Source organism: Eleutherodactylus coqui, chromosome 2 (genome assembly GCF_035609145.1).
Source record: "Eleutherodactylus coqui strain aEleCoq1 chromosome 2, aEleCoq1.hap1, whole genome shotgun sequence".
In the NCBI taxonomy this organism is placed as follows: domain Eukaryota; kingdom Metazoa; phylum Chordata; class Amphibia; order Anura; family Eleutherodactylidae; genus Eleutherodactylus; species Eleutherodactylus coqui.
In genome coordinates, this window is record NC_089838.1 from 289495230 (window position 1) to 289519784 (window position 24555).

At 43.7% G+C, this 24555-nt stretch overlaps 1 protein-coding gene across 1 annotated transcript in view; it reads right to left on the reverse strand.

Moving 5' to 3' along the window:
• Positions 1-8523: 8523 nt before the first annotated feature.
• Positions 8524-24555, reverse strand: part of ADGRL1 (adhesion G protein-coupled receptor L1) — a 469522-nt gene continuing 453490 nt past the window's right edge. Inside the window, exons 21-24 of the mRNA XM_066593211.1 lie at positions 24045-24252; positions 23815-23940; positions 14379-14396; positions 8524-12247 (exon numbers count right to left, since the gene is read on the reverse strand). Of these exons, the coding sequence (XP_066449308.1) occupies positions 11553-12247; positions 14379-14396; positions 23815-23940; positions 24045-24252 (1047 nt within the window). The 3' untranslated portion in view covers positions 8524-11552. The remainder of the gene's footprint in view (positions 12248-14378; positions 14397-23814; positions 23941-24044; positions 24253-24555) is intronic.

Consider the following 24555-nt stretch of genomic DNA (forward strand, 5'->3'; position numbering starts at 1 on the left):
TGTAATACAACTGTTCGCCTCTTTAATTATTCACTAGCTACTGGTTCATGTTCCCGAATGAATCAGTTTTCAGCTGTGCTGTTTGCTGCACCGTGAGCCGAATGAGTTTGGAGCTATTGCTTAAAGGGGTTTACAGAAGTCGACTATTATAACTACAGTATCCACAAGAGAGAGGATAAAAGTCTGATCGGTGGGGGTCTCTCCTCTGAGACCCTCGTCCTGTGTCCACGTCCTCCTCACTGCAGGCCTACTGCTCCCCCTTGCCGTGAGGAGGAGATTGAATAGAGAGGCGGTTGAGCGTGCGCGGCGCTGCTGCATTCATCTTCAGTGGGACTGACGGAGGTAGCCAAGTGCTGTTTTCGTTAATACCATTGAAAATGAATGGAATGGCGCATGCGCGACCGCCTCCCAATTCAATCTCCCACCCCACAGTAAGAAGAGAGGGACACGGGACCCATTTTGGGATTGGTGGGGCTTGTACTGGCGAGACCCCCACCAATCAGACTTTTATAACCCATGCTATGGATGACAACCCAGCTGTAAAAATCTGGTGTTGCTAGTTTACATAAAAGCTTGGACCCGGTGCCGAGTCCACCACTGCAGAATGGGTAAGACTTTTCCATGCTTACAATGCAAAGGTGGGGTAGTCAAGGGGTTCGCTGTTACTGATGCCTAAGGGCCCAAATATACGCCTGTAGCCACACTTGGCTAAAACATTGAACATTTTTGACGTTATTGCATTGCTGCAGCCGTGGAGGCTCCTGAGAATAAGGAGACGGTGATCAGAATATTTCCCATTTTGTTGGTGTTGACCATTCACTGTTGTTTCATTGTACATCCCACCTCAATGTCCGCAAACCTGACGTTGGGATACAGAACTTTTTCTTTGTTTTTTTAAGTCTTTCTTTCTCTTTTTTTAAAATTTTTTTTTTCTTAAGTGAGGAGATGAACATCTCCAAGTATTTAATAAGCAGTGAGATTCTTTTTTTTATTGAAATTAATCATTTCTTGAATCAATTAAACTTTGATACTGAAAAAGACACTACTGCAAAAACACATTTTTCCATGCACTGCAGCCCCCTCACCTGATTGCTTGTTATACTCTGGAGGTCTCCGGTACTTCCATGCACTGCAGCCCCCTCACGTGATTGCTTGTTATACTCTGGAGGTCTCCTCTATATATACCGGCCACTTCCATGAACTGCGGCCCCCTCACCTGATTGCTTGTTATACTCTGGAGGTCTCCGGCACTTCCATGCACTGCAGCCCCCTCACCTGATTGCTTGTTATACTTTAATGGTCTCCTCTATATATACCAGGCACTTCCATGCACTGCGGCCCCCTCACCTGACTGCTTGTTATACTCTGGAGGTCTCCGGCACTTCCATGCACTGCAGCCCCCTCACCTGATTGCTTGTTATACTCTGGAGGTCTCCGGCACTTCCATGCACTGCAGCCCCCTCACCTGATTGCTTGTTATACTCTGGAGGTCTCCGGCACTTCCATGCACTGCAGCCCCCTCACCTGATTGCTTGTTATACTTTAATGGTCTCCTCTATATATACCAGGCACTTCCATGCACTGCGGCCCCCTCACCTGACTGCTTGTTATACTCTGGAGGTCTCCGGCACTTCCATGCACTGCAGCCCCCTCACCTGATTGCTTGTTATACTCTGGAGGTCTCCGACACTTCCATGCACTGCAGCCCCCTCACCTGACTGCTTGTTATACTCTGGAGGTCTCCTCTATATATACCAGGCACTTCCATGCACTGCAGTCCCCTCACCTGACTGCTTGTTATAATCTGGAGGTGTCCTCGATATATACTAGCCACTTTCATGCACTGCGGCCCTCTCACCTGACTGCTTGTTATACTCTGGAGGTCTCCGGCACTTCTATGCACTGCAGCCCCCTCACCTGACTGCTTGTTATACTCTGGAGGTATCCTCTATATATACCAGGCACTTCCATGCACTGCGGCCCCCTCCCCTGATTGCTTGTTATACTCTGGAGGTCTCTGGCACTTCCATGCACTGCAGCCCCCTCACCTGACTGCTTGTTATACTCTGGAGGTCTCCTCTATATATACCAGTCACTTCCATGCACTGCAGCCCCCTCACCTGACTGCTTGTTATACTCTGGAGGTCTCCTCTATATATACTAGCCACTTCCATGCACTGCAGTCCCCTCACCTGACTGCTTGTTATACTCTGGAGGTCTCCTCTATATATACCAGTCACTTCCATGTACTGCAGCCCCCTCACCTGACTGCTTGTTATACTCTGGAGGTCTCCTCTATATATACTAGCCACTTCCATGCACTGCAGTCCCCTCACCTGATTGCTTGTTATACTCTGAAGGTCTCCTCTATATATACCAGTTATACTTCCATGCACTGCGGCCCCTTCACCTAACTGCTTGTTATACTCTGGAGGTCTCTGGCACTTCCATGCACTGCAGCCTCCTCACCTGACTGCTTGTTATACCCTGGAGGTCTCCGGCACTTCCATGCACTGTAGCCCTCTCACTTGATTGCTTGTTATACTCTGGAGGTCTCGTCTATATATACCAGGCACTTCCATGCACTGCAGTCCCCTTACCTGATTTCTTGTTATACTCTGGAGGTCTCCTCTATATATACCAGTTACTTCCATGCACTGCGGCCCCCTCACCTGACTGCTTGTTATACTCTGGAGGTATCCTCTATATATACCAGGCACTTCCATGCACTGCAGCCACCTCACCTGATTGCTTGTTATACTCTGGAGGTCTCTGGCACTTCCATGCACTGCAGCCCCCTCACCTGATTGCTTGTTATACTCTGGAGGTCTCCTCTATATATACCAGTTACTTCCATGGACTGCGGCCCCCTCACCTGATTGCTTGTTATACTCTGGAGGTCTCCTCTATATATACCAGTTACTTCCATGCACTGCGGCCCCCTCACCTGACTGCTTGTTATACTCTGGAGGTCTCTTCTATATATGCAGGCACTTCCATGCACTGCAGCCCCCTCACTTGATTGCTTGTTATACTCTGGAGGTCTCCTCTGTATATACCAGGCACTTCCATGCACTGCGGCCCTCTGTCAGACATCATCTTGAGCGTTACATTTTTTACTTTGTTTCACAACTATCCCATGATGCAATCAGCCCAGCATTAGTTAGGTTATACCATTCTACCTGCAGGTGTGTGTGTGTGTGTGTGTGTGTGTGTGGATGTTGTATTATTATTACCTTCTACATTCACCTAAATATGCGATAGACCATAAGTATACAGTCAGGAGGATTAGTCGTGATCTCCTCTATTATAACCGTATGACAGGAGTGGTGTGATCATCATCAGTAGTTGTGATAGGACTGTGGTAGATCCATGCATCAGCATCATATAGGCTGTGAAACTGATAGAAAATTGATCTATAACCCACAAGTAGATCTGAGCTGATCAGAACTGAGATCACATGACAATTTGAGGAAATTGTTTCAGACAGAAAGAAATAACTAACCAACTTACTTATATATACTGGGGGAAACCTACATAATGAATGGATTTTTAAAAAATCTCCGGAGTGGCCCTTTAACATCCTCTTTCTATTAGAGATCTCATTCAAATATATTATCAGTCCCTCATTTTGCAGCTTCCTACGTTCTAAGTGTCTGAGCAGCTGAAAATCCAATTCATTTTGTTTCTAACGCGTCTTTAACTATTTCTTTGCTTATTTATTTAAAAGCAATATCCAGGTTACAAAATCTGACTATTCCTGCCTTTGTCCCCCTAGGGGTGCGTTCACACGAAACGGACTGTTTTTCAGGTGATTTTAATGCAATCTTTTTATGCATTTGTTTTGCATTTTTTCGATTTCCTCAAATTTTGTGTGCGTAATACGCAGTGAATAAAACCCGTTGATTTCAATAGGTTCATTCACATAGGCATATTTTTTCACGCGATGTACCACCTCACTGGGAGGGTTATGCACCTCCACATCATAGCCATGGCCTAGTAGTTATGCTATTAGAATTCTTTTTTGCTCAATACATTTTTTTCTCTACCTTTTGTGCATGTTAAAGTATTTTGTGACTGAAGCCAACCCATTTAAAGGGACCCTGTCACCTCTCTACAGCATCATAAACTAAGTTATGGTGCTGTTAGGGAAAGTGGCGGAGGTCCGGGTGATGTGGGTTTTTTTTTTAATACTCACCTTGTTTCTGCCATGTCGCCCGCCAAATTGAATTTTGACTCTCTTCACAGTGCCGTGACAATCTGAGAAGAGTGAGATGTCCATGTGTCTGCAATCTTGGGTAGGAAATAGGGGGAGTATAAAAAAAATACATCCCCAGCTCCCTGTTACCTCCACTAACAGCACCATAACTTAGTTTAGGGTGTTGTAGAGAGGTGACTGACTCCTTTTAAATATGTCCTATTGGGGCATATGAATGTCATGTAGGGGGGTTCCCCACTCAGAAACCTCCTCCATAAGTCGTATATAAATATGTTAGAGGGGTTCCCAATCTAGTGAACGTTACATGTCCAAGTATAACATGGAAGGTCAGTATAGCAAGTAAGAACTGTGCACTCAGTCCTACTGCTAAGGACTCCACATACCCCCAGATATGTGTGATGGACTCCACATACCTCCCAAATGTGTGTGATGGACTCCACATACCCCCCAAATGTGTGTGATGCTTAGAACTGAACAAGAGGCCTTTCTCCAATATATTGTTCTATAGGATCGGAGTATAATAGGCATTGCAATCTGTGTGCCACCTTGGCGCAGATAATATGGCAATGTGATGGAGGTTTTCTGTTGGCAAGAGCCTTAGACTCAAAATGAGGTTTTTAATGACTATTTCCCAAGTTACTGTAGTTGGTTCTTGCACTTTCCAGGTATTTGACAAGTTTGCTTAAACATCGACTCTGCGTGGAAAATCACACATTAAGGGCTCCTGCACACTGCCAATCCTTCTGAAAACCCCTGGATGCGAGGCGTTTTCACATGGAAACAGCCTCGCATCCCTGTGGGGACTCCCTTCATCCCTGCCGCGGCTGTGACAGCCACAGAAGGAGATGACAATGTTGTCCCATCGTTTTCAGTAAAGCCGGCGGTGCTGCCTCCAGCCCCATTGCAAACAATGGGTGATATTGCAAAAAAATGGAAAAATGCTGCCGCCGGCCCCATTGAAAGCATGTGGAAACCACTGGATGTGACAGTTTCACATCCCTGCGGGGCTGAAGGAATCCCCCACCACAGCTGTCACAGCCACGGCAGGGGATCGCGATGTTGTCCCATTGTTTTCAGTGGGGTGCCGGCCCAATTGAAAACAATGGTCAATATCGCAAAAAGAAAGGAGATGCTGCGGTTTCTTTTTCATGTGCATCGCAAAAGTGAAAACATCGCAAATGAGAAAAACTATTAAAAACCATTTTCACTCAGTCTCACATCGCGAGAATATCTCGCACTTTTCTCACCACTGTGAAGGCCTCCTAAAGCTGCTGTATAAGACTAGAATTAAGCACCACGCCAGTCCATAGGCTAAGACTGGTATTGTAACTCATGCCCGTTCTAGACACGGAATGGAGAGAGAGATCACATTCTACATACCAAGCTTGAGGTTCATATGGGTGGAACTTTCCGTGGAGCGTCCACAGCACAAGATCCACAAGACCCAGTGGATTTTCTGTGTGGAGAAAATGGAGGGCAAATCCGTTGCAAATCTGGCCCATGTGAACATGGCCTAACCGATAACTCCAAACAGATTGCAACATGGGTGAGTTAGTCCACGCTGAAGTCACCATTAAATCATTATTCAATTAGCATTAGAGTATTGAAAGCAGCGACTAGCGATACTCTCTTCATGTGTGTAATTAGTGCCAGCAGAAAAGTCTAACCTTTGGCATCAATTGGTGGTCAATGCCTGGGGGCATACAATTTTTCATGTGATGTCGCACAAGAGCAATGGAAACATAAGTGTGTTAAATAATGAGCCGTGGCAGATCCATCTGAAAATACTGGTAGAAAAAGCCCTTCGTGCAGCGCTTTATCTTCCATCCAAAAGTCGGGCAGCTGGGTGGAAACCAGGCGGACCCCATTATAGTCAAGGAAGTCCGACTGGCACTGTTTGGGTTCTGCCCGGAGATAGGGCTGTTTGGCCACAGGGGTTTCCCTTTGCAGCTGCCCGAACAAAGCATGAAAGAGGAATCCCCAGCGCAGATGTCAAACCTCCCTAACATCCACAGTGCAGGGATTAAACATAGGTGAACTATAGAAGGCTCTACAAACTGCAAAAACCTCTGTTTGTGTCCACTGTTGGAAAAAGCACAAAGAAAGTCACTGCCGTACAAAAAAACTAAACATTGTGGCCCATCTTAAGCTTGCAGGAGACCACCTTGATGTTCTACAATGCTTCTGGGAAAATTTTCTACGGACAGTTGAGACAAATGTGGAACTTTTAACGCAATTCTTTGTTTGGAGGAAATCGAACACTGCACATCAACACCACAACATCATCCAATTGTGAAGCATGGTGGACGCAGCATCATGGTTTGGGGCTGCTCTGCTGCTTGGGGCCTGGATGTCTTATGATCAATGAGGGAACAATGAATTCTAAGGTTTATCAAAACATGTTAAAGGAGAATGTAAGGGGAGCTGGCCATGGCCTCAAGCTGAAGAGACATTGGGTGATGCAACTAGACAATGACCCAACGCACACAACTAATGAAGGGTTAAAAAAGAAGATTTGTATTTTGGAATAACCATGTCAAAGTCCTGACCTTAACTGTATCGAGATGCTATATCGTGAGCTGAAGAAGCCTGTGCATGCAAGGCGTCCCAGAAGCACTGATGAATTGAAACACATCCACCTCTAATTCTCAGTTTTCCCTGAGCTGGTGGGTGGAGCCTAGCTGCTGAGATGTCCTCCAGGCACTGCGCAAACAAGGAAGCAGGATATCTTGTCCATGTCTCTGCTGTCCAATGTCTCACACTCATAACGTTAGACATTATATTTACTGTACCTCCCAACATTTGAATTAAGGTACAAGTCTTGTGGCACATTTTTCCCTACTGCCCCCTGCCAGTCACCTGCCTCAGTGTTGATACTGCCAGGGATTGGCTGCAGTGATCATGTGCCAGCACTATCCAGAAGTGGAGGAGGCCATAGCAGACAGTGTGGATCACTGTGAAGTGGAAGGGGTGAGTATAAGCCGATTTTTAATACTCCATTACTGGTGCCCCTGCGGAACATGTCTTGTGTCTCTTGAGAAGACAGGTCAGTCCCCAAAATCCAGGACCTTTGGGAGACATGTATTATACAGCAGTACTGAGCAGTGTAGATGGGAATTCAGCAACGGGGTGAGATAAAACACTTATGCCAGTTTCATACCAGTGTGTGTGAAGCTCTATGTAGCTCCATATCTTCATATACAACAGACGTTATGTGCGCAATGTAGCTTCCCGTTATGCTCATAACTCGTAGCCCCTATACAGAGTTAAAAGGGTTTTTACCACAAAAGATATTTATCCCTTATCAACAGGATAGAAGATACTGCTGGGACTCCCTGTGATCCTAAGAACAGTGCCCCTAAATGCCCCATATGAGTGGAGAGCGGTCGTACGCGTGTGTGACCACTGCTCCATTCACTTCTATAGGACAGAGGGAGATTGTCATGCACATTGATCTCTGCCTGTTCCATAGAAGTGACTGGAGCAGTGGTTAAGCATGTGCCTCGCAGCTTCATTCACATAGGGCATTCATGGCCACTAGAGATGAGCGAACGTACTCGTTACGAGTACTTACGCACCCGAGCACCGCCATTTTCGAGTACAGCAGTACTCGCGCGTAAAGATTCGGGGGGCGCCGTGGCGGCACGGGGGGTAGCAGTGGGGAGTGGGGGGGAGAGGGAGAGAGAGAGGGCTCCCCCCTGTTCCCCGCTGCTACCCCCCGCACCGCCGCGCCTCTCCCCGCCCCCCGGCGCCCCCCGAATCTTTACGCCCGAGTACTGAAGTACTCGAAAATGGCGGTACTCGGGTGCGTAAGTACTCATTACGAGTACGTTCGCTCATCTCTAATGGCCACCATTCTCGGGTTTGTTCGGGGCCCCAACAGTTAGACCTCCGATGACCAAACTTGTAGCACCTATACTGTGGATGGGCATAAATGACTTTTGTGGTAAAACTCTTTAACTCTGTGCCAAGCCTACGAGTTACCATAATGGTGAGCATCTTTTCCGACACACCGTCTGCTGTACAGGAAGATACGGAGTTACTGTATGCTATCTTTAAAATGCTTTTGCTTGGCACATTTCAATACTGCAGACGACTTTCTGGACGGTACATTACAGCAATAACATCTATTGTGTTTGGATTTCACAAAACTATTTACTGGCTTAGAACACGTCTTTAGAGTTCCACGGGGATCCGTTGCCACACAAAGTTCTTGGTCTCTGTCATTTCCAGTTCCTCTCCCGGACATAAATCTAGCATTCTTTATATTAAAACAGCCGTGTACTCAATAAAAGACGACCATCCAGAAATCAAAATGTTTTTATTGGTGTGTTTCTTTCACTCCACAAGTTGCGATATTTAATTATTATTTTTTTTTAAACTTTTTTCAGCATTATTTTTTTCTGCCTTTTTTTGTTTCATTTTTCTATGTACGATATCATGTTCAGTCTTTCGTACAATAAGTTTTTTTTTTTTCTTATTTTTGTTCGCTTGTAGAATGGCGTTCGACCCATTTCTGGTTTTGGCATATGAAAAAGAAAATGAAGGAAGGAGAGAGAGAGAGGAGAGGAGGGGGCGGAGAGGTATTTTACCCTTTGTTCGTCAGACTCAGGGGTGGGGGTGGGGGAATTGGGATTGGCAGCAAAACACATCAGGACGAAGCGGAAAGTGACATACGTGTGCACAGAACATAAATGTGTGCCACTGATGTTGTGTGTAAAATGGACTCAAGACCACCTCTCTCGAAAAGTAGGACATAATCTATTAATTAAAAGACTACCTCCATCATGTGGCGCCTGTCTCCTTGAAAGACCATCACCACTGATGGGGTACATACTCTAGCAGTCCTCTGAACTTCCCCTAATGGGAAGGTCTTCTAAGTGTTTTCTATAAGAATCTATAATGGTATTTTACACCCGTTTCTTCGTGGGCTTCTCATATATATCATTTCTATAATCATATTTGTCTGAAATATAACAATGACAAAAATATTCTTTGTAAGTGCTGTGTTCTGCTCGGGGAAAACATGCAGATTCTTGATAGTCAGTGGAACTTCCTTTTCTGTATAGAGTAGAGCTCAGTTGACTCCGAAGGTTCGAGGAGCGACTCCCCACGTCGTGAGCTCGGAAATACGTTTTTCTAGTGGTTGATAGGACAACCAAGGACATATCATCAGATGCTTAACTTGCCTACATATAATACCATTTATCCTGGTGTGCCAAAATTACATTTTGCGTCCCTCTGCTCTTAGCACGCTGGATTTTTCACGGTAGGGGGTACCATGTCTAGGTTTACACAAGAAAATGCACCGAGCTTCTACCATTATTAACACAGAGGAAAAGACCACCATCGTAATTAGTAAGACAATTCCACGGAGTCTACACCATGGGACCTGCATCTCGGTACCGAAAACCCTTAAATATGGATATATTAACATTTCATATATCTCTTTGTAAATATATAAAGATCTATAAATTTAGAAACATATAGATCTGGACAGGGAAACATAAAGCAGATATATGATCGGATATAGGTTTTGGCAATAGCTGTGTGCAGTAACCATCGAAATGACAACAGCGCCTCGTCTTAACACCTTTCGTAAGAATATAAGGACCAACATCGCGGTTCACTTCAGGTCGAGGCATTGTAGGGACTGGTCAAATGATCGTTCTAACGTGCCCCCGAAGGTCATGCCTTATTGCACCATTCCCTATACGTCATGGCCTACATGTAGCAGCTGATGGCTGTAAGATGTATAGGTTTAGAATTACTTTCATAGTATTACCATCCATTACATCGTTTTTTGGGGGGTCATGCCAACCTCAGACCTTGCTAGGGTTCACATTGTATACTTTGTTACTCAAAATGATGGTAATCACCATTTTGATTATCACCGGAGAAAAAAAAAATTTGCTTTTTTTTCTCAGGCAAGTAAATGACCAAATATGAGAAGAACCTGTAAAATTCGACATGCAACGTAAACATAAATTAAGACAGAGATGCCGAAAAGAAATGAATAAAGGTAGCTGGAGACACAAGGTGGAATCTTTGGGACTGACGAAGAAGATCATCCATGATCCGGTGGCAAGAAAGGACAGATAGTACGGCAATGTGCCCAAACCAGATACAAAGAAACATTGCAGAAGGCAAACACACATAAATTAAAAAAAAGCCCCCTACTGACCATTTCCGCACCTCAGATATAAGTTTGGGAAGAAGGGTGTAGGCATCTCCCCTCATCTCTCCCTTCCCCCTTTTAGAAGTTCGTTATTTACAGCAGTCGGAAAGGACACTCGCTTCCCCCTTTGTAAAAGTTCCAATGTTCCTCTGTCATAGAGGCAGGGGGTGTTTTGTGCTTAAATAAAGGATATGCAGGGCAGTTGTTAAGTTCATTTTTACCCCAACTTTCAATTGTTGTCGTTTCCAAATTCCATGTGATGGTTTCTCGATAAGTTTGTCATTCTTTCCACATGAACCGCAATCCATTCTTGTCTGATTGGATATAAAAAAAAATCTCTTACCCTGTCTTTGGGGCAGACATAGGGGTTTGGGTGAGTAGAGAAGTTGGAGGTGACGGCCACTGTTTTTGAAAAGCCCAAGAACAAAGTTATTGAAGGAAAAGTGGCTTTTTCTCGTCTTCGAATTTCCATGTTCTGCCCCTGTTTTACTATGGGAATGCAAATTATAAGCTGTGACCTTTCAAAAATAAAAATGTAAATTTCACAATCTTAGGCAATTTCTGTCCTCTACTTTCTCATTACTCAGCAAGCCCCATAGGCTGTTTGGCACCACTTATCGAGCGCTAGTGATTAATTCCTTACCAGGTAGTCTCATTGTTTGCATCACTTGAAGACATCTGGTGTTTCTAACACAAATGGGCTGCCTACAATTATTACAGGCTAAACACTACACCTGTCTGTCTCTTCTCATTATTTCTTGAAATTGGCTTTTAACAATACTGCAAATTCCAGCACCGAAACTGTTTTTGCATCAATAAGCATTTGTAGGTCTTTGGGCAAACAATTGTGTTTTCAGAAGCATATTTTTGACACCCAAACCCCTACCTGTTAGTGGCCTTGCATTTAACAATTACTAACAGACACTGGCAACCAAAAGGAAATCCAGGTAGACCGAGCCCACATCAAAACCCATTGTCTATTAGCCCAGGCAGTGTCTTGGCCTCACCCCTGTCCCACCAAAATAGCCCCTGTTGAAATACCCCTTCTTTCCATCTGACCCTGCTTTCTTCTGAAATGGAAAGGGAAGGCAGTATCTTTTTTTTTTCTTTTTAGAGGGGAGTAACGAGGTTGGTGTCAGGGGTGGTTGAGTAAGTTCAGAGGCTGGTGATGAGCTGCATCTGCCCGTCACCCTCGGGCACTGACCCTTCGAGACCCAGAAACCCCTGTGGCATCTGGTAGAAGGCCTGCAACTGCCCTCTGGGCACTGAACCCAGCCGGCCAGGGAAGTACATGGCATCTACCCCCGAAGGTGGGGGCACCCCTTGGTGGCACGGCAGCATTTCCCCGGATGATGGCAGGCCCGGTTCAGGGCTACTATCAGGGTATGGAGAGTCTCTGAGGTTGGTCATGCTAGTGTATAGTGAATCGCGATTGGGTGAGTCGCGAGGGGCAGCTTCAGCTTCAGACTCCTCCAGATCGCTCTGGTAGAGGATTGACTGAGCTCTTTGTAAGAGGAGGGGCTCCTCCAAAGCTTTATACATGCGCTCCATCTCTAATGTAGGAACCTCTCCACCTTCTGCTATCGCCCCAGATGTCACCTCCTCATCTCCTGTGTCTGTTGTCCCTGCATGAGATTTGCCTCGGAGGTTGCTGTGTACGAGTTCGGAGATGATCATCTTTTCAAAGGCTGCTGCATCCGTAATATTACGACGTCCACCACCTTCTCCCATTTTGGAAGGATCGGGAGGGAAGTCTCCAGCTCTTAGAGAGTAACTGTTATTGAAGTTGCCATTAAGAGGAAGAGGCGGGAGTGGATCCTTACCACAGGGATCTCTGCTTAAAGTATGTTCTGTAGGGTAAGAAAATATCAATAATCAGTGAGGAGCAAACATCTTTTTGTAGCTCAAACCCCATAGTAGACCTTCTGAGAGCTGGAGTCTGGTTGCTGTGGTCAACTGCTGCACTAATTGTAATCTGTTGTCTAAAGAAGCTGCCACCTTCCTGTTTTTATTTGCGCACATGGTTTATAAAGAAATGTGATTTTTTTTTTAGTATTTACAAAGACAAAACCCCACTCGGGTCTCTGGCGATCAGCTCTTCTCTTGTCCACTATCAGTGCAGAAAGCCGCTTAGATTGGCACTACAGGCACAGCTTCCACTGAATTCAATGAGAGCTGTGCCTGCAGTACCAACCCAGGCCACTGCAATATGGACAGTGCTGTCTGTTTCTAGTGCTGTACACACTCACGACGGCCAGCTGATCATCAGGGATCCCGACTGGTAGACCCCGCGAACCCTTAGGAAGTTCCGGACAACCCTTTTAATATCCCAACAAGGTTTTAAAGGCAGATTTTGCCTATTTTTTGCTATTTTCATGCCTTCACTAAGTGGGAGCACACTATAGAGGAAGCTTGACATGTAACATTTACTTCTTTAGAGCCTGTCCAGTGTTAAAGGGGTTGTTTAATTTTGAAAAACAATTGTCATAGCAGGGATCCTCTGTTGAGAACCCTCATCTCTTGGCCAGAGTTGAGTGGGATTACAAAGAGCGTCTGGGTAAAGCTTACCCCCTGCTCTACAGCCTTGTAAAGAGTCATGTTTTTAATATTCTTTCCCTTGTCCATGCGCCACGCTTAACATTGTAGCTTAAGGGGGTTGGCTGCTTTCTTGTCAGCTTTATGTTCTGCTCTAGACAAGTGTGTTTTACTACAAGGGACTCTATAGATCCTAAGTGCTTACCGCACTTGTTATCTCACGGCTCCCTGCTGCCAGTGAAAATATTGGACGTGGTGGTCTCCCATCCATATAAAGGAGGGTGGCAGTGATCATGTGATTTAACCACATGACCACTTTCTTGGCTCCTCTCCCGGGCAGCCAGGAGGGAGCCTTGAGATAATGAGTGCGGTAAGCATCAAGGATCTACAGTATAGAGTCCCAATAAAACACACTTGTTTAGAGCAGAATACAAATTGTACGAGAAAATGGCCAACCCCTTCAGTCTGTGCGGCAATGCGAGATACGGCGCACGGACGAGAGTGATGCGGTTTGAGGGAAAAGGAAAAAGACGTTTTCAGCTTCTAATCTTAAACAAGTACTTCAAGACTGGAACCTTTTCCCTGTCAATGGTCATCACAGTTTTTTAAATTTTTTTTTTTAGTACATATGGGTGTGAAATCTTACATTTGTTTTTTTTTCATTTGGTTATTCATATAATTTTTTTACGTTTTATAGCATAAAGTGTCAATAAAAAACATTATTAAATGACAGGTTCCCTTTAAATGGTATCCTCCTTTCTGCTATGGTCTTTTGTATATAGATGTTATAGTGTTTTGGGTCATAGAAACTATGGTTTGGGATAGTGGTGGCATTCTTTGTTTTATTTTCTTTTGTTTAATGCTTTTTTTCTACTTATTTAACACATTGTGCCGCCTTGCCCTCATAAAGTCATATAAGACCTTTGGGAGGTATTTTCACATTTTTCCATTTAATGGCTGATCTTTCCTATAAGTGGGGCTCACATTTTAGCCCTAGTTTATAGGGGACATATAACATCCTAAGAGCAGGATCTGCTAATACCCACCGGTCCCTGCAGCTACCCCGGCACCACTGCAACAATCAGCTGCTTACTAAACGGTACACATTGCTCAGCAAGCGCCCTGCATACAGTAATCAATCAGAAAGGCAAAGATGGCAATAAATAGTCTCTGCCTTCCTGACGGAGAATTCGGCTGTCACTGACAGCCGGCTTTCCTCCCCTGCAGCTGCACGATTTCTTTTCAAGGTACAGACTCTGCAGAGATGTTTAGAAACGTCTCAGCAGAGTTATATGTGGGCTGGCCTGACATTTAAGACGTTTGGCAGTCCCATATACCATATAGAGGAATTCTGAATTGGTAGGGGGTCTATGTTCAGGACCCTCATCTCCCCCAAAGACAGCAGCACTATGATTATCATTTAGATGAGAGCGATGCAATACTTACTGGGATCTCTGAAACTTCCTATTGTTGCAGAGGGAGAAAAAGAAAAGAGGGCAAAAAAGAAGTTATTAGATAGATGTGAGGGCTCAGTCAGACAAGCTTTTTTTCATGGATGTACAGGTTCATGAAAATGAAATGCAAAACGCACGTATACAAAACATGTGACCGAAGTGGCTGACACATTTTTTATTCACACTTGTTGTGCAGTAATACAATGGTAAAATTCGCTATCCCCTGCTGAGGCTGTGACAGCTGCAGCAGGGGATTCCTTGAATGTGAAACCCCTGGATGCTGTTACATCCAGGGGCTTCACATTGTTGTCAATGGGGTCGGCGGCAGCAGTGCCAGCCCCACTGAAAACATGGGGAGAAGATCACGGTCCTCTGCTGCAGCTGTGGCATCAGGCAGGGAATTCCCTCATCCCCGCGAGAAGTCCCCTCATCACTGAACACTGTGACAGCACTGTCACAGTGTTCACTGAGGAGGAGACTCCTCACAGGAATGAAGAAATCCTCTGCAACAGCTGTCCTATTGGATGCGATGAGGTAAAGGCAACCCCTGCAGCGATGCTTTTCGGGAAGAAGGGGCAGGGGGAAATCATCCCTAGCTGCTGAAAAAAGTTAATAAATGTTAACTCACCTAGAAGCGCTGTCCAGCTCTTTTTCTCGGTCCCCAGCATTCCTCTTCTGTATATCTGATGGCTGGGGATTGAAAAATCTCAGTCTCCAGAAAGCGCTGCCTCTGACTAGCTGAGCGCTCTGATCAATCAGAGGCAGTGCTTTCTAGAGGTGGGGATTTTTCAATCCCCAGCCATTAGAAATACAGAAGAAGATTGTCGGGGACCAGGGAGAAGAGCCAGACTGCACTTCTAGGTGAGTGAAGATTTATTTATTTTTTTCTGCAACTAGGGATGATTTTCAGGGTAGGGCTTATATGCAGTGGTTGCCTTCATCCCATTGCTTTCAATGGGGCGGCAGCTGCGACAGCCCCATCGAAAGCAATGGGACAGCATTGCGGTCCTCTGCCACAGGGATTCACAGTGTTCAGTGATGAGGGGACTCCCCATGGGGACGAAGGAATCCCTTGCCACAGCTGTGACAGCTGTGGCAGAGGACCACAATCTTCTCCCCATGTTTTCAATGGGGTCGGCACTGCTGCCACCCCGTTGACAACAAGGTGAAGCCCCTGGATGTGACAGCATCCAGGGGTTTCACATCCAAGGAATCCCATGCTGCAGCTGTCACAGCAGCAGCAGGGGATAGTGATTCTCTCCCATTGCTTTCAATGGGGCCGCACTATATGTGCGAATTTTAGGATCGTGTTACCGCAGAACAAGTGCGAATTGCAAAACGCTGTGCTATTTTTTTCCTGAGCAAATTTTATTCGCTTGTAAAAAACAGACATGTGACCGCTTTCATTGGAAAGCATTGGTTTTAATAGAGTTTTTTTAGAGTTTTTAATAGAGTTTAGGTTTTTTTCGCATCTATAGATGCGGGGGAAAAATGCTCGTCTGACTGAGCCCTGAAGGAGAAATCTGCTGGCAGAGAAAACCACAGCCTTGATATTGCCATGTGATTCTGCAGATGAACTATTTTCACTCAAACTATAGAGTAACTTTCATTAAAAATAAGAGTTCCCATCCTTCCTAAGGCAACTATAGATGTGGTGCAGCCAGAAATAGTGTTTGTAACCTGCAGATTTTGAGTCTATTTCTTCCCTCTGCATTATTTCTGTAAATTTTCTTTTGCTTTCATTATTAGTCACTGGCATGCCACCTATAGTATCAGACCACATGGTTGGTATGGGTGTCCATGGGGCAGGGAGTCACGGGGCTAAATGACCCTGCCACTTTGTCTCACTACCAAGTCAATAGGCCCCCCATTCTTGATAGTCCACACTACTGCCCATCTGGAGTTTGCACCGCTTCATGTAGAACCCTGCTCCTGCTCTCCAACTGTATTGAGAGCAGGAGACAGAGGAGGAGTCAGGCTCTGCACTGAGCCACGCAGTTTTTAATAAGCAGTAGTCTGATTTATCAAGATGGTTCTGCTACCGCTGGCTGGAGTTTCATGGGGGCAGTGGACTGCAGGGAGAACTATTACTTTTTGGGACCACAGAGAGGGCATTTTAACTTTCAGGGCACAGAGGCAGCACTATTACTGAGAGGGGGCACAATAGATGCATTATTACTCTGTGGGGCCAAAAGGGCATACTATTACTTTGTCGCACACAGAAGTAGCACTACTACTGTGTGTATGGGGGGTTAGTGTACTGAGAAGTTCATCGAGGCTAGAGGCAGGATCGGGACTCTGTATTCAAAGATTAGTCGTGGCTAAAAGAAGTCTTTATGGCGATCTGGGCCCAGATAGAGAAGAAAAACAAAAACTGTGATTACTGGAAGTAACCGTACTGTAATCACTATCAATGTGTAGATCAGGTATCTGATTACCACAGTATTTCATGACAGGTATACTGGAGTGGAGCTGCTGTATCTGAGCCTGCCATGTTATCAAAGTTGTCTGATAGGAATGCTGTTTCTAATATACACTGAACCATCACTGCATTAGGAACTGCACCTATTCAATAATGGGCTGGTCCACCCTTTTGGATGGTGATGGCTTTCACACGTCAGGGAACAAATTCCACAAGCTGGTGAACATCCTTCATACTCAACTTGACATATGCCCGCTGTAGCAGCTCCTTCACATTTTTCGGGAGCAGATGTCACAGACCTTTTTGGCACATCCCAAACATGTTCAAAGGGGTTACAGTCCAGTGAGTTTGGGGACCATGGCAGTGTGGAGAATTCATTGTTCTGTTCCTCCAACCACTCCCTATTCATCCCATCTCAATGACCGGGAGTGTTGTCTTGTTGAAAGATTGCATTGTGGTTTGGGAAGACTTCTTGAAGATCTGGATGGAGATGATAAGCTAACGGGATGCCTGAAGCATTAATCAATCAAGGATTTCATGGGGTCATCGGTGACACCCTTGTCTGTCTTCGGCTATTGAACCCCAGTCGAAGCAAGTTACGCTTCATGGTCATTATGGAAATTTGTCTAACTTCCTCACTGTTGTACTATTGTATCCACTGTGGCATGTCAACGTGCCATCCGACTCATGCCTCTAGGATCAACCACTTGTGGTCTGCCAATGTGTGACCTTCTGTTGCACATCTGCCCACGTTTCAACCAGCCTTGGTACGCTCGTGATATCATGATTTGGTAACAGCCAGCAAGTGTGACTGTTTCGGAAATATTGGAACCAACTTTGCACCAACAGTATGCCTGCAGAGCCATTATTGGTTGATCCCTCTGTCTCTCACACAGCTGATTGATGGTGGGGATGATACTGATCCCACCTCTTAGTCATATATATGTCTGTTACAGCTGGGCACTACATCTACAACTCCAAGTACTCCTGAGGACACCAGGAGTCTGGCAAAACATGTCGGAGGGGGGGGGGGGGGGGGGCTCTAGTGCTATCTTAGTTTTAGATCTATGCTGTAGGCATTTATCTCCTCACTACTGATTATGGTGCTTTCAGTATATTAGTACCACTAATACCAGTCAGTGACTAGTGTCATATATGCACCAGTTCACATGATCATATTGGTTTCTATGGCTCAATATGCATAAGCCATCGTGCTGGAGTCAGTGGAGTGAGCGCTAATAAAGTATACATACATCTAATGTATTTAGTGAGGCAGGTCGGTTATATGTCCAGACTCTTTGAGTCTGTATAATCATTTTTTCTTGCTGTTTTATATTTCTTTCAGGTGAAATTTCATATGTGATTAATAAAAGTTTATTTTTAAGGAGATCTACACTGGGTTGTTGCTTTTGCCTGCAACCAACGCCACTCAAGTCACCACGTATGGTTTCTCCTTAGGGAGAGCATCTAGAAGGTGCGAGAAGACTTATAGGGCCATCCTTGCTCCTCTGGAAAATATGCAAATGAAAAGATGGAACAATACCTCTGCAGCGCCACCTATTGGAAGGCAGCATTCCTGCAAGTCGATGTTAGACGTTTTAAACAAGTTTTGTAAGAATGACTGGGAATTGTGAGCCAAAACCAGAATAACCATACACAGACAGCTGTTTCAGGCTGATTGCTCCTCATCAGTGTGCAGCAGGTTTCTGGCTTGGCTAGTGAGAGGCCTATAGACACGGGTAAGAAAGGGTATTGTTTCTCCTTAGGGAGAGCACCTAGAAGGTGTGTCAGGAGACTTAAAAGGCCATCCTCCAAGATGTCACACCCCAGCTCTTCCAAATGCAGTGAGTGATCATTCAGTGTGTGTAATATATATATATATATATATATTTTTTTTTTTTGAGTGGTGCTGGTGGGAGCTGGTGTGGATTTTCCACTGCGTAAATTGTGCTAAAATTCCGCTACGAGTGAATATACCCTGAAAGTAGAACTTACAGGCCGCTGGACGGTGGTGAAGATACAGATATGTCACACAATCTCAGGTCCTCACATGTACAAGTGAGTTACTGTATGCAACTACTGGTGGATACCTTCAGGCTGGTGATGAATGTGGCAGCACTCATTCTGGTGGGCAGCATGCTGTACACAGGGGTCCTGCTGGGCTAATTTAGTGAATTATTCACCCATTGTGTTCTTATTCGGGAACAAGCCTGCTGTAGTTTACCATTAGTCAGGAATACATTTGTGCCGCCCAGCTCTGCCTATTGTCTTAGAAGTACATTTGTGATGCCCAATGGTCCCCTGCTGCCCCTAAGTATTTGTATATTGTATCTGATGTTAATTGAACTGGTGATTTCTTGACAGATCTCTATGAGGGCGAATGATAGAACAGAACAGGGAAAACGGACACGTGACATTTCCTGAGTGACATGTTGATAAACCCGCAGTACACAGCGACGGCATGACTGAGAGAGTGATTATAACATTATATTAATGGCATTCTGGCGGCTGGCTCACGCTGCCCGCACCCACTCTGATTACAATATTAGTTTAATTATGCAAAAGGAAATGTGTTTTCACTTTCTGTCTCGGCCAGCTGTTTTAAGAGCACAAATTTAAAAAGGATTTCACATTGAATGCAATCAGCCTCCCGGTATAAATGCAATGTGAGGGGTGATGGAAAGAATGAAAAATATCATCATCCTTCATCAGTATGGAAGGATGATACATTTCCAATATCAAGCCTGGATGAGACTGTCGGTTAGTGGAAAGGATGAAATGTCACCAAATAGCCCATTGCAGAATGCAGAATAGCCACAGTGCCCAGAAAGAGCTCCAGAGCTCCATCAAATGTACAGTATTATGCCGTTATTAAAGTATTTCGGTCTTTTATTATCGACGACCTATCCTTAGGATAGGCCATCAATAGTCGGTCAGCAGAGGTCTGCCGCTTGGGGTACCCGCCGATCAGCTTATCCTCCGGCCCACTGTCAGTGCAGTGGGGCTGGACGTCTGCATTGGTGGCCATGGCTGGAAGTGCAATAGACAGAAATCAATGGGTGCAAAGCCTCCTATTACACTGCAGAGAGGAGCTGGAGGTGTTATAGGAGGCATCACTCCCATTGACCATCAATGCGGAACTCTAGCCCCGCTGCTCTGTGAGCAGATCAAAGATCAGATGATTGGCAGGGATCCTGAGTGGTGAATGTCAGCCGATCAACTATTGCTTTATCTATCTATCTATCTATCTATCTATCTATCTATCTATCTATCTATCTATCTATCTATCTATCTATCCCATATCTGTCTATCTATCTAATATCTATCTTCTATCTATCTATCTATCTACCAATCTCATATCTATCTATTTCTCCCATATCTATCTATCTATTTCTCCCATATCTATCTATCTATGTCTCTCATATCTATCTATCTATCTATCTATCTATCTATCTATCTATCTATCTATCTATCTATCTATCTATCTCCTATCTATATCTCTCTCATATCTATCTCATATCGATCTCTCTATCTCATATCTATCTATCTATATCTCTCTCATATCTATCTATCTCATAGCTATCTATCTCATATCTATCTATCTATCTATCTCATATCTATCTATCTATCTCATATCTATCTACCAGTCTCATATCTATCTATCTCTCCCACATCTATCTATGTCTCTCATATCTATCTATCTACTTATCTATCTCCTATCTATATCTATCTAAATCTCTCTCATATCTATCTATCTTCTATCTATCTTTCTCATATCTATCTATCTCATATGTATCTATCTCTTCCATATCTATCTATGTCTCTCAATCTATCCATCCATCTATCTATCCATCCATCTATCCATCTATCTCTCTATCTCATATCTATCTCTCTATCTCATGTCTATCTATCTCATATCTATCTATCTATTTATATCTATCTCATATCTATCTATCTCTCTATCTCATATCTATCTCTCTATCTCATATCTATCTATCTCATATCTATTTATGTCTGTCATATCTATCCATCTATCTCCTATCTTTCTATATCTCTATCTCATATCGATCTCTCTATCTCATATCTATCTACCTCATATCTATCTATCTTCTATATATCTCATATCTATCTTCTATTTATCTCATATCTATCCCAGATCTATCTCATATCTATCCATCTCCTATCCATCTATCTATCTCTCTCTATCTATCCATTTATCTCTCTCATATCTATCTCTCTATCCATCTATCTCTCTATCTCATATCTCTCTATCTATTTATCTATCTATCTCATATCTATCTATCTCATATCTCTCTATCTATCTCATATCTCTCTATCAATCTATCTATGTGTCTCATATCTATCTATCAATCTATCTATGTGTCTCATATCTATCTATCTACCGGTATCTATCTATCTACCGGTATCTATCTATCTATCTATCTATCTATCTCATATCTCTCTATCTATCTATCTCATATCTATCTATCTATCTCATATCTATTAATCTATCTATCTCATATCTATCTATCGATCTCATATCTATCTATCGATCTCATATCTATCTATCTCATATCTATCTATCTATCTCCTATCTATTTATCTCTCTCTCATATCTATCTATCTATCTATCTATCTATCTATCTATCTATCTATCTATCTATCTATCTATCTATCTATCTAGCTATCTAGCTATCTAGCTATCTATCTATCCCATATCTATCTCATATCTATCTATCTATCTATATATCTATCTCATATCTATCTAACTATCTATCTCCTATCTATTTATCCCTCTCTCCTATCTATCTATCTATCTATCTATCTATCATCTATCTATCTATCTATATCATATCTATCTCATATCTATCTGTCTCATATCTATCTGTATCTCTATCTCATATCTCTCTATTTCTTTCTATCTATCTATCTCTCTATCTCCTATCTATTTATCTATCTCTCTCACATCTATCTATCTGTCATATCTATCTATATCATATCTATCTATCTCATATCTATCTGTCTCTCTATCTCTTATCTATCTATCTATCTATCTATCTATCTATCTATCTATCTATCTATCTATCTATCTATAATCTGCCTATGTCATATCTATCTATCTATTGTAAAAATCCCGGTATACCCCTTTAATTGTCCGCGTTTCCATTTTTTGTTCAAACGTTGGTGCTGATGACATGAATGATATAGCTCTATGGGGTAGCTGTGTTTTTTTGACTTGGTAAGTTCCATAATTCTTGCTGCATAATTGCATTCAGTCTACCCAGTGATAGGTATTAAGTAGAAATGCATTCACATGACCGTATAATATTTCTGCCATATGGAACCGCATGTGGACTGTGCACCTGATGTGGTTTTCACGTGGAAATCTTGGCAAGCATTGACAATTCATTTCTGTTTTTTCTGATTTCAAAATCCACACACACAAAAACCATAGCCGCATGAACTATGGCATGAATCTCCAATAGAATTGTTGGAGGGCACAGATTTCACTCCAGATTTGGTGTGATATCCGTAGCAAAATTATGCCATGTGAACAGGACCAAAGGGTCCTTTTAGACAGGACAATTGTTGGGCATTAGTGTGCCTGATAGTCCTCCCAACGATTACTGCTACTGCGCTTTTACAGAAGAGCGATGTCATTCAGTGAATGGAGGCGGAGCGAGAAGAGACCTCCCGCTTCTATCCACAGTAAACAGGCCGTCGGTCATAGATGAATGACTGCCTGTTTACATGGGCAATCATTCTTTGATTTTTACGCCTGCCTAAACTGCACAAGGAACAGTAAGTGAACGTGTTATATTTGTTATGCGGTCGCTGGCAGCATTTACACTGGACGATCATGGTTCATTTTCGCTTGATCCAGCGATAAACTGAATGGTAATCGTTCTGTGTAAAAGGGCCCTTATTAAGAGAGAATGTCCTTTAGTACCCTTCAAGGCGACCCTCCTGTCAAAAACTAAAACTTGCTATGTAAATCGTTTGTTACTGGGAATGATTACCTGCTATTTAGTTTTCCTTAGCTCTTGTTCCTTGGCTGCTTTCTAGCTCAGCTCTATTGGGATCTGTCACTTTAGTTTATTACAGTGCCTAGTCTGAAGTAGTCTGGGACCCCTTCCTGTCTCATCATTGCTTCATGTTGCCAAGGAGGCAGAGGGTGTATCTTCCTGATCCAATGAGAAGACAGGGGGTGTATCCTAGACTACTTCAGAATAGGCACTGCAGCTAGGATCTCAGCTCTGTCCTAAAAAAGCAGCCAAGGAGCAAGATGTAAACAAGGTAACCCTCCCTGATAGATGCCTTACAGATGAATTTTGAGTGCCTGACTGAAGGGTCACTCTAAGACTTCCGGACATCTTCAAGCTTCCCTTTAATACACTGCTTGGATCTGTTACTACCAGACATAACTCTGTACCAGCAGTAACAAGGTGGCCTCTATTATAGGCCCAAGTGTAGACTGATGCCAACACATTTTTGTCAGCAGATATAATTTGAGTTCTTAAAAGAAACCCTCTTAAAAAATATCAATTCTCTTTTGTCTGCAGCTTTTAGCCATTTCTAACTCCTCAAGTTAGACTTGCTAGGAATCAGGGGAGGTCAGTATAAAGCGGTGGAAAACAAGGCATCTGCCCGGTTCCATAAGGGTCTGACTGTTTACAAGGGGTACTCCAAGGAGAACATGAAAGTAAATCATGTAAAACCTGCACTGCCCCAGGAACTTTACTTTTAACCCCTTCACTGCCCTTAACGACAATGCACCTTAACCCCTTCTCTATTTAACCACCGTGTGGCAGTATTTCTTGAAAATGGATTGACAAGGAGCAAGAATGCCTTATAGCAAGGCCTTATAGGAAGATTCAAGTTCCTCCAACAATGGGATGTAGGGCTAAGACCTATAAACAAAACCTTTTTTTTGTGCAGCTTCGCAGGCATTAATCTTCCTAAGTATCTAAGAAAACTAGTTCTTGCTTCACATAATCCATCTCACCAGTGGCATTGTATCCCGGGGAAGATGGACTAAAACCCACAGACTCCGTGATAAGTGTGTTGTATGGACTGCTGCCAACACGACTCTGCAACACAGGATTTGTCAGCAAGTGGTTTCCCATTGTGCCTAGGGGAGAAAATAAACAAGAGTCAGTAGCTGGAGCTAAGCAAATCCCTATAATATATATATATATATATATATATATATGAGTAGCACTGATGGACACGCACCTCTATTCAGAGTCGGGGTGCTGTTGAGGTCTCCGGCGATGAAAGAAGATTCCGTCTGCTTCCTCACGGTATCGTTCCACATCCTGCGGATTCGGCTCTGAGTGTAATATCGACTGTTAACCGTAGACTTCAAGGTCCCATGTTCAGCCCCCGGACCCCTCACACAGCAGTATGAGTGTCTCAGACATTTACTGTATTCCTTATGTACCTACAGCGGCAGGGATACACAATATTAGGATGGGATAGACCGAAAACCTTAAAAATAAGGCACATACTATTGAAAAAGTAGCATTACTGGGACACCCGCATGGTGATATCTTTCAGTGTAATATAATACCGTAGTACAGCGGTAGAGCGCTCATGATCAGATTTGACCTTTTGCGCACTACACTATAACTCACCAGTTTCCATTACCCATATGTTATATAACAGAGCGATACTATATGACAAAAATAGGTATTTGCTGGTTAGTGAGTTCCGAGTGTAGCGGTTTTCTAGGTTTCTGCAGAGC